General features: G+C 46.8%; 1 protein-coding gene across 1 annotated transcript; it reads left to right on the forward strand.

The window, feature by feature from the left end:
• The first annotated feature begins 8,349 nt into the window (after positions 1–8,349).
• Positions 8,350–10,720, forward strand: LOC111234088 (gonadotropin-releasing hormone II receptor-like). Its single transcript, XM_022762004.1, has 3 exons — positions 8,350–8,889; positions 10,029–10,230; positions 10,317–10,720. Exons 1-3 carry the CDS (start codon positions 8,350–8,352, stop codon positions 10,718–10,720), a joined length of 1,146 nt encoding a protein of 381 aa, XP_022617725.1.

Genomic DNA, 10,720 nt, shown 5'->3' on the forward strand with positions numbered 1-10,720 from the left:
CTGCTGTCCGCGAGCTGCTTCCTGTCCGAAGTTTGAAAGCTCCCGCGGCTCTCTGATTGGTCAGCCGGTCAAGCGCTCTTCCGATTGGCTGGAACCTTTTCGCATTGGATTGTGGTCCGTGTAGTTTCCTGTCTAAAGTAAAACAAACGCCCACGAAAACTTTACTTTAAAAGAACATTTTAAAAATCTCATTAGATATTACACGTCCTTACCTTTAATTACTTATTACACAGTTAAACTTTATTGTTTTAATTACTCCCCACCGTCTGTTCTGTATTACCATAGAAACCGAGTCAAACTGCATTAGCAGGTGGAGGTATTTGTTAGCTGCTTCTCCGCAGATCGTATCGGTTTATTAGTGACAGCTGAAGTTTAACTTGTGAACATTTTCCCGCTCAGGATGGACGAGCTTAATCTTCACCTGCGGACTGTGAGTGCTCGTGTTACCTGTTGGCTTCAGGTGAGCAGTGTCAGTACCTGTCAGGGGGAACATTAGCAGTAGCAGCTGACGTGTGTACAGCTGTAATAACAGTGTCAGTGACAGCTGTTCATTTATCCGCGATATATATATCAATATATAAATAAAAAACGATTCAGTTAAAGGCTGAATAATAAACAGTAACTAAACAGTCTAAATAAAGAATACTATTAAATATAGATCTAATTAATAGAAAAGAAGCTGTACATTGTTGGTAATGTAATGTACTGTAACAGAGTAGAGGTGGTGGAGAGGACCAGATCTGACTGACAAACAATTTCATATGTAATTTAATATAATTGTATGTTGTGAGCCAGGAGTCTGGTCTTCAGGTCAGTGGCATCAGTCACATAAAAATCAAACAGAAACCATCAGAACAACAAATCAAACACCAAGATGAAGAGAAAGCCCCCCCAGAGACCAGATCAGTTCCTGTATCTTCCCTTTCCACAGTCCAGGTCCTGAGACGTTTTGAAAAACACTGACGTCATTTACAAAGTCATAGATCTTTCTCTGGCCTGCAGACAGTCGTGTTAGTTATAAAATATTAACTGATTCATCCATCCATTCATTTTTCTGCTGCTTCTCCAGGACCAGTGTTTAATGATTAATTAATAATATCATTATTCTATTTATATTATAATTATATTATTATCATCCCTGCTGCTCTTCACTCATATCTGTCAGAGTGAATGTGAAACAGGTTTTAAATGAGACTCTGTTATTAGTCAACCTCAGCACGAACAAAGACTGTGTCTCTGATGTTGCTGAAACCATCACACAGAGGGCCGTGTGTCCATGTGTCCGTGTGTCCAGCAGAGGGCAGTGTCAGTTTTAGATTTACCTTCCTCCAACTGACAAAAACACATCTACAGAAGGTTTTCCAAAATAAATCAGTTTGAAACAAAGTGACTGTGTCTCCTCCAAAATAAACATAAAATATTTAAGTTTTGTAATTAATCCGGTAAAAACATTTAAACACTGAAAACAGCTGCTCGTCCTGTTTCATTTTCACTTTTAATGAAATAAAATACAATTTAACTTCACTCCATATTCAATTTAAATCTTTTGATTCAAGTAAAATGATTAAATTGATCAGATTTGTTGATTGATTGAATATTGGCTGTTCTTTAAGAGGAGGTTTGTGTGTTTCTGTCTCCTCAGTCCAGGTGAGTCTCTCTCACATCCATCATGGCGTCTGATGCGTCCACAGCAGGTGAGAAGGAGGTAAAAGTGAAGAGGAAGAGGAAGGAGCAGAAGGTGAGGACGAAGGCCTCAGCGGTGTCAGAGGTTCAGACGGTGGACATCGAGGAGTTAACGTCTGCTGGTCATCGAGCTCTGCAGGAGGGACGGACAGGAGACGCTCTGAGCTGCTTTAGAGACGCCCTGAAGGCTGCAGAACAGGTGAGGCGCTGTGGTCAGAGGTCACAAACATGTCATATGACATAAGTCATAAAAGTCATAAAACCCTTGTTGCTGTATCTACTACATTTCCCATCATGCTCTGCTCCCCTCAGCTGCAGGACTCCCGGGTCCTCCGAGCCTGTTCCTTTAACCTGGGAGCAGCCTATGTGGAGGTGGGGAGACCTCAGAAAGGTCTGGACTTCCTGCAGCGGGCTCACCCCGGTCCGAAGGCCGACCGGCTCCCAGACCTCCAGTTCAACCTCGCACTGGCCCACAATGCACTAGGACAGAGTCAAGAGGCCGCCGCCCACTTCCTGCAGGCTGCTCAGCTGTACAGATCGCAGGGAGACGGAGGCAGCGAGGGAGACGCCTGCATGGAGATGAGCCGCTGCTACAGCAGAACACAGGTCAGAACCAGGACCTGGACCAGAACCTGAACCAGAGCTGGAATAGGTGTGTCAGGTGACAGATGTGTCAGGTGACAGGTGTGTGTGTGTTGTAGGACTGGTCTCTGGCAGTTCAGGGTTTCCTGCGAGCAGCAGAGAGTTACAGAGTGGCAGCCATGTTGGATTCTGCAGCTGCTGCTTTGAAAGAGGCGGGAAATTACATGATTCAATCAGATCAGTTCAGCCATGATGACATTATCGGCGTGCTGACAAAGTGTCTGAGTTTGACAGACAGCATCACCGACCCAAGGACTCTGGGTAATCACCTTTATGAAACAGATCATCTGACCGATTCATTAATTGATTGATTGGTTAATCTGTCTACCTCCCGCTGTGGTCCAGGTGAGCTTTACCTGTCCGTGGGCGTGTCTTACTGCTGGCTCAGGTGTTTCGAAGAGGCGGTGCAGTGTTTCCAGCAGGCTCTGGGTCCTGCGGCTCAGTGGCCCCCCCTGCTGGCCAAGGTGCTGCACAACCTGGGAGCTGCTCTGAACTCTGTTGGACAGTTCACACCTGCTGTGGGCTACCACAGGCAGGCCGCTGGACTCTATGGTCTGACACACACCTGTCACACCTGTCAATCAACCTTCAACAATTATAAAAAGTGTAATGTTTATAAGTTCATACATTCATACTATGAAGTGATGATATACGTGTGTGTGTGTGTGTGTGTGTGCGTGCGTGCGTGCGTGTGTGTGTGTGCGCGCGCAGGCTCTCTAGGTTGCCGAGGTGACCAGGCTCGGTGCTTCAGTAACCTGGCGTTTGCCTGCAGTCAGCTGGGTGATGAAGAGGAGGCAGCAGAGAGCTTCATCCACGCTCTGCAGGGATTCAGAGACACAGGTAACATCAGGTAACAACAGTGACCGTTCAGTAATGTTTATGAGATCATACCTGCCTCTACCTGTCTGTTTGTCTGCAGAAGACCACCTGGCTCAGGCTCAGGTGTGTGAGTCGTTAGCGGAGTGTTACCTGAAGCAGAGGAAGCAGCAGAAAGCTGTTCAGCTCTACAAACAGGCTCTGAGTGCTCTGTCTCACTGCCAGGTAACAACACACCTGCATGTTCTCCCTCACCTGTTCACAGTGTCCATCATTTCTGTCAGTCAGAAGAACTAATAAGAAGGAGCATCAGACCACCAGACAGGCTGTAAACAAACCAACAGGTTACATCACCAACATCACAAACCAATCACAGAACACTTCCTGTTCTTTCACCTGTCAGATATAAAAGACGTGATGTTTCTAAATGTTGTTTATGTTTTGTTTTCAGGACGGTTCTGGTCGTGTTGGCGATCGTCTGGTGGAGCGACTGACTGCAACACTGCAGCAGAGTCTGAGCATTGGCCTGCAGGTCTGGTCACATGACCACAACACCACATCACACCTCCGACCAATCACAATACCACATCACATGTGACCACGTCTTTATTGCCCTCTGACTGTTTTTACAATGCAGAGACCACGTCCACGAGGACCACGCCCAGCCAGGCCACACCCACACAGCTCACCTGTCGAACAATGTGTTAGGTAGCAGCCAATCAGCTCTCACTTTGTCTCCAGTCACCAACAACATTCACACCTCTTGGTGGTTTCACACATCTCTGTGTCTTCACCTTCCTCACAGGAAGTCTGACATCACACAGAGTCCACGCAGGGCAGCCAACCAGCAGCAAGATGAGCAGCGGGGGAAGGAGCCAGGTGAGTTTCAAAAGAACAACAAGCGGTGTTGCCGTGGTAACAACATATTATTCTTGTATTGGATCAAACACTAACCATCAGTATGCAAGCAGGAGCAGAGGCCACAGGTAGACAGGAAGCAGCAGAGCATTGTGGGTCAGCAGAGGGCAGAGACACTGAAGTACCTGAATACATGGCACCTGCACCGTACAGGTAATACAGTAAAATGTCAAGTCTCTGAAGTTTGTCGTTTATTTCATTTTTTATCAAGAACATATTGATCAGTGATCAATAAATCTGATCTGCAGGTGAACATGAACATTTGTCTCTGTTTCCAGTTCGTACCAGTCAGACCAGCTGCAGCACAGTGAGCTGTGGTCGGACAGAGAGAACCCTCACACTGACAGGTAACTCACCTGTCAATCAAATCACAACAAACTGTATTCAAATAAAAGACATCACTAAAACTGATTGGCCGTTGTTTTCTTGCAGTGAAACCTCATTGGTCCGGGAGACCGAGGCCGTACCCACCAGTCCAGGTGACGTCAGAGAGGCGACTCCCCCTGTGGGCAGGTGGAGGTCTCGGTTCTGTGCCCTGATGTAGAGTCAGAGAGGAAGTCCACATCAGTTTGGATCTGCACTCACCTGCAGCTGATCATGTCCTTCATCGTCTATTGATTACATATTTATGATCGCTGGGACTGGTCTGTGGTTTCCATGGAAACCCGGTCATCTCAGTAAAGGTCCAATCCACTTCACAGAGACCTGCAGAGACTGATACTGTGCACACCTGTACGTCCAGGTGTGATGACGATCATGTGCTTATGATTAATGAATGTACAGCATGTATTTATAGCAGTTTGAACCCTTGTGTTTCAGTTTTGTTATATTGTTTAAATGAACCTAAACCTAAAGGATCTATCCATCAATCAATCAATCAGTCGGTACCTGTGTACAACCGAATGAACTGTGGAGATAGAGTCACAAAAGTCTATCAATAAAGGACTGATAGATCTGTGAAATAAAATCATGACAACACTGAAGCTTTGTTTACCTGAGGAGTGAGATGCCGGCAACACACCTGTACAACAACAGAACTGTACAACAACACACCTGTTCAACAACTCAGCAGATTTAAACTTCCTGCTGTGGATCCAGATGTTTTCAGTAGAAACACTCAGACTGATGTTTAATTCATCACAGGCTGATTCTGCTGATGAAGCAGCTCCACACACACACACACACACACACACACAGAGCTCCTCCTCCTGCTGCAGTCGTCTTCAGTCTGCTCAGTGTTTCAGATCAGAGCTGCTGCGGCTGTGGACAGGACCCTGAACTGATCTGGGTTCTGCAGGTTCTTCTGGGTTCTCTCTGTGTGTGCTGCTGTTGTGTTGCAGTGAGGGGAGAATATGAGGAGCAGAGGAGAACAGAAGAGTCTGACCTGAGGAGGAGAAAAGATTCAGGTAAAAACACTTATCCTTTCACAATAAAAGCCTGTCAATGACTGTGTTTAGATTCTACAGGAAACAGGTTGAAATCATCTGTGAGGAAGCGGATTATTAAATATAATAACTGTATAAAAACGACATAAATAAATAATATAAATATGTTTTGTTTCACTCTGAGCGTTAACACTAAGGGACTGCTCTGCATGACAACAACTTTAATCTCTAATCCCTGAACAAGAACGATGGAAACTAAGTCAAATGCCTCCTGGTCTTGAACCAGGATCAGTGTTCAGTCCTGGTCACTGTGACGTCACAACATTACAATACTTTTCACTGATGTCAAAACGTGAACGATGAAAGTTTGAATCTACAGCCAGCAGCTGGTTAGCTTAGCTTAGCACAAAGGGGAAAAGCTAGTTTAGCTTAGCACAAATACAGTCCCAATGTGAGGTTCTTGTAGGATGGTTGCTGCTCGGTTGGTGAGGACAGGCTTCGTCCAGGTTAAAGGAACAGTCTGACATTTTGTTTCACGTCTTCCTGTGATGTCAGTGTCCGTCTGTGTCAGTGCAGGTTCAGGATTTACCTGTCCCTCTATATAAGGTGAATTTTGTAAAGGAATTCAGCCTCTCAGTCAATGAAGTGTTGAGTTTAAACTCAACATGTGAATGAATCTGGTCGGGGATTTTAATCAGAGCGACGTAAAGACAAGGTTTAGTCCAGAGTCTCAGTGCTGCAGAGACCTGGATCTGGTCTGGTAGGGTTCATGTTAGTACAGGAACAGTTAACTCAAGGTTAGCAGGAGGCTAGCAGGAGGTTATCTGGAGGTTAGCAGAAGGTTAGCAGGAGGCTAGCAAGAGTTTAGCTCAAGGTTAGCAGGAGGTTAGCACAAAGTTAGCAGGAGGTTAGCTAGAGGTTAGGATTCGACATCAGTTTAATTAGTTTTCCTTGCTCCAGCCAATCAGATGCAAGAGGAGGGGCCTGCAGCCTTGTAGGTTTCTGATCTGCAGAGAAAGAGGTGGAGGTTACCAAGGTGACATCATGAACACACACACACACACACACACAGGTCAGGTTACAGCACAATGCATCTGCAGTTATTTTTGGCAGCAGGCTCAGTGTGTGTGTGAATGTGTGTGTGTTAATTTCAGAATCATCAATATCACATCAATATTAATATGGATGGTGTTTTGTTGTATTCAGTAGATGAATGAATATAACTATATAATATTATATAACAATGTGACAGGATGATACAGAAAGAAACTATATGTTCAGTGGAGGAAGTACTCGGGTCTTTTACTTTGAAGTTCTAATACTAACACCACAGTGTAGAAATACTTTGAGGATGTGAGATCACTGCGTTACAGTTACTGATTCTTCACTTTATATCCTGCTGAGGATAATAATAACTGACGATGATGATGTTGAAGAACTCTGTGGCAAGGTCTGATTTAAAACCTGAACAGGTGAAACAGTTCAGGTCCTGGTCTGAGTCACTGTCAGCTGACTCCTCATTGGTCGATGTGAATCAGTTACCATGGTAACCCCTCAGGTTCTCCACAGAGTGTTTGTGCTTTAACGAGACTCTTATCTGTGATCTTTAATCAGAAGAGACGGACAGGAAGTCTCCGTCACAATAAGAGCTGATGGACTGTTAGCAGGTAGATAGACAGTAGGCGTCCAATCAGAGTGCAGCAGGTGATTCTGCTTCAGTCAAACAGAAACCTGCAGATCCTGTTAACTATCTCTGTGTCTGCTGGTGTGGTTCTCAACCTGAGGACTAGGACCTCTCAGGGGGTCACAAGATAAATCTGAGGGGTCAGAGGACAAGTAGATGTTGTAGATAGATGATGATTTTACAATGTGAGATGCTGAAGCTGTAACCAGGTCGTGACCTGACAACAGCGTCTCTCAGTGAGGACACCTGAGACGCTACTGTTCTCTATTACAGCAAAACACCACAGTCCCTCAGCAGTGAGGACGACTGACGTCTCTGTGAGCGTTACACACCTACGATCAACCTACAACACATTCACCTGTTACACAAACTGGATCTTTTTAATCCCACTGGTACATTTTGTATTGAGGGTAAAGTCTTACTCAGAATCCAGACTCATGGAAACAGCAGTGTTCAGTCACTGGTTTATTCTGTGGACCTGCAGGAAGACTCAGTGGGAGGGAAACCAGGGTGTCGTCTGCATAAACACAAACGTTGATTCTATTGATTTGTTTAATTTCGCCTTGAAACTCCACAAACACTGAACAGTGCTGGGGGAGTCACACACTGGGTACTCATATTTGTAAATGTTCAGTGTTTGATTTGTTGACGTGTGTGTGTGTGTGTGTGTGTGATGGACATCACTGCAGGACACTTTTAAAAACTTGACAATATGTTCAGATATGGTGTTTGTCGACCAGGTGACAAAGACCTGAAGTTACAGCTGAACTGAACAGTTAAAGTCATTTTAAAAGGTTCAGGGAGGAAGTCTCTGCAGAACGAATGATGAACAATTAGCACAGTGGTTCCCAACCCGTGGGCCAGGGCCCACTGATGGGCCGTGAATGTATTGCAAGTGGACCGTGAAATAATTTGCAAAACAATTTAACAACAATTTGAACAATTTGCATGTATAATTTTAGTGAAAATAATTATTAACTGGTAACTATTAATGACTATCACTGTTATAAGCCAATGTTTGATCAATATCATTAAAATAAAAATGCTGTAAGGAGTCATTATTGGGCCTCCATATTGTTACAGGGTCAGATGTGGGTGGGGGAAGTGTCCTTGAGTTGGAAAAGGTTGGGAACCATTGAATTAATAATCAGAATCAACTGTCCTATAATCAAACCCCAGTCTGGAATCTCACCTGACCTCCTCCCTCTCCTTCTCTGCAGGATGTCAGGTAACTGGTCCATCCTGAGGTTGTCATCACTGGCTCCACCCACCAGCTCCGCAGCCCTGCCCCTTCCCAACACCTCCCAGTACCCTCCTCTCACAGACTGGGAGGCTCCCAGTTTCACCCGTGCTGCTCAGTTCCGTGTTGGAGCCACCTTGGTCCTCTTCCTGTTCGCGGCCTGCAGTAACCTGGCCCTATTGGCCAGCGTGTGGCGTGGGCGTGGCCGTCGGCTGGCATCTCACTTGCGACCGCTGATGCTGAGCCTGGCGTCGGCCGACCTGATGATGACGTTTGTGGTGATGCCTCTGGACGCTGTGTGGAACGTGACAGTGCAGTGGTATGGAGGAGACGCGCTCTGTAAGCTGCTCTGTTTCCTCAAGCTGTTCGCCATGCACGCCTCTGCCTTCATCCTCGTCGTCATCAGCCTCGACCGACAGCACGCCATCCTGCACCCACTGGACGCTCTGAGCGCGCACTGCAGGAACCGACGCATGCTGCTGCTGGCCTGGAGCCTCAGCGTGCTGCTGGCGTCACCACAGGTAGATATCAGCACAGGTAACACGTATGCACAGGTAACATGGCAGCACAGGTAACACATCAGCATAGGTAACACGTCAGCACAGGTGACACATCACCACATGTGGACATGGGGTGACAAAAAAGTCACCACAGGTTGTTTCACCTGAGTCTCCTCTCGGACCAATCACAGAGCAGCTTTCTGACAGTATCACATTTAACACAAGTAACAGCTCCAGAATCTGAGCTCTGATTGGCTGCAGGTAAACTCTCTGCTGTGATTGGTTGTGTGTGGGCACATGTTGAGAAGAAGAAGAATCTGTCTGGTTTCCTCAGATGCTGTGAACAGACTGACTGTTTCATCGTCACTCCGCCTCTAACATTAATATTTATCAGATGAGCTGGGTTCGCAGTGAGGGGCGGAGTCAGGTTAACCTGAGGATGGCGTGATGAAGAACAGTTGATGACCAGATGATCATAACTACTGTTTACAGTCCAGCTGCAGGTTCCTCTGGTCCAGGTGAAGGTTCTCAGTTCACAGCAGCTCCTGCAGTAAACCCTCAGTCAAACCTGAACATTAATCCCTGCAGGAATGTTGTGGTTTCTGATGGAGAGATTAAATGTGCAAAACCTCCTGCTGTTAGCTCGGGCTAACTGCTCCCCTTGGTTTCTATAAGGAATGCTAGTAACGCTAAGAAGCTACAAGCTGGAAAACAGCTGAAACAAACAGACGTCAGTTTGACTGAGCTAGTTTGACTACACAAAACCCTGACGTGAAGTGGACTCTGATCATTAGAGTCCACTTCACGTCAGAGTCCTCTTTGGTTCGGTTCAGTCCAGTTTGGGTAGGTTTAGTTTGGTTTGGTTCAGCTGGAGAACGGATGTTTTAATACAGTGAATATCTGCTCACCTCATCACACCTGAACATCAAACACCTTCTCACTGCAGTTTGGAGTATGTGACCATGTGACCATGTGACACACCACTGGTCTTCAGCTTCATGTCTGATCACTGCGTGACATCAGGATTTGTCGTGTTAGTAACTGATTGTAACAACAGCTGCTGAAACCATCGTCCCCTCAGACTGACTGAGGCCAAACCTCACCTGTCCTCAGGTAGCAGTGGGACTGTCTCTGTCTCACCTGTCTCCGTCTGTGTCCAGCTCTTCATCTTCAGGGCGATCAGGGTGGAGGGCGTAGATTTCACTCAGTGTGCGACTCACGGCAGCTTCAGGCGCCGCTGGCAGGAGACGGTTTACAACATGTTCCACTTCACCACGCTGTACGTCGTCCCCCTGCTGGTGATGAGCTGCTGCTACAGTCGGATACTGGTGCACATCCACCAGCAACACCAGAGGGAAAAAGGTAACAAACACCTGTGACACACCTGTACAACACCTGGATACCTGCACACCTGTCCAGATCACTGAGGTAGTTCCTCCCTCTCTCAGCAGGTGAGTCGTACCTGCGTCGCAGCGGCACTGACATCATCCCGAAGGCTCGGATGAAGACTCTGAAGATGACGGTGGTCATCGTGCTGTCCTTCGTGGTGTGCTGGACTCCGTACTACCTGCTGGGGATCTGGTACTGGTTCCAGCCCGACATGCTGCGTGTCACACCTGAGTACGTTCACCACGCCCTCTTTGTGTTCGGGAACTTGAACACCTGCTGTGACCCCGTCATCTATGGTTTCTACACTCCGTCCTTCAGGGCCGACCTCGCTGCCTGCTGCCGCCGGACTACGACCGGCGCTGACGCCTCGCCACGATCTCTGGACCGACTGTCCGCCAGACAGGATCCTCACAGCGGGGAGCAGGAGTCGGACCCGGCCCCCAGAAAGCCGGCAGGAGACTGA

The sequence above is a fragment of the Seriola dumerili genome, unplaced genomic scaffold, assembly GCF_002260705.1.
Source record: "Seriola dumerili isolate Sdu_G_001 unplaced genomic scaffold, Sdu_1.0 BDQW01000435.1, whole genome shotgun sequence".
In the NCBI taxonomy this organism is placed as follows: domain Eukaryota; kingdom Metazoa; phylum Chordata; class Actinopteri; order Carangiformes; family Carangidae; genus Seriola; species Seriola dumerili.

What these genes read in the sequence shown, in the direction of transcription:
- LOC111234088 (XM_022762004.1), top strand. Translation starts at nt 8,350, where the DNA reads ATGTCAGGTAACTGGTCCATCCTGAGGTTGTCATCACTGGCTCCACCC. An exon ending in TGCTGCTGGCGTCACCACAG is followed by an intron (nt 8,890 to 10,028) that starts GTAGATATCAGC and finishes GTCTGTGTCCAG; the next exon opens with CTCTTCATCTTCAGGGCGAT. An exon ending in GCAACACCAGAGGGAAAAAG is followed by an intron (nt 10,231 to 10,316) that starts GTAACAAACACC and finishes TCCCTCTCTCAG; the next exon opens with CAGGTGAGTCGTACCTGCGT.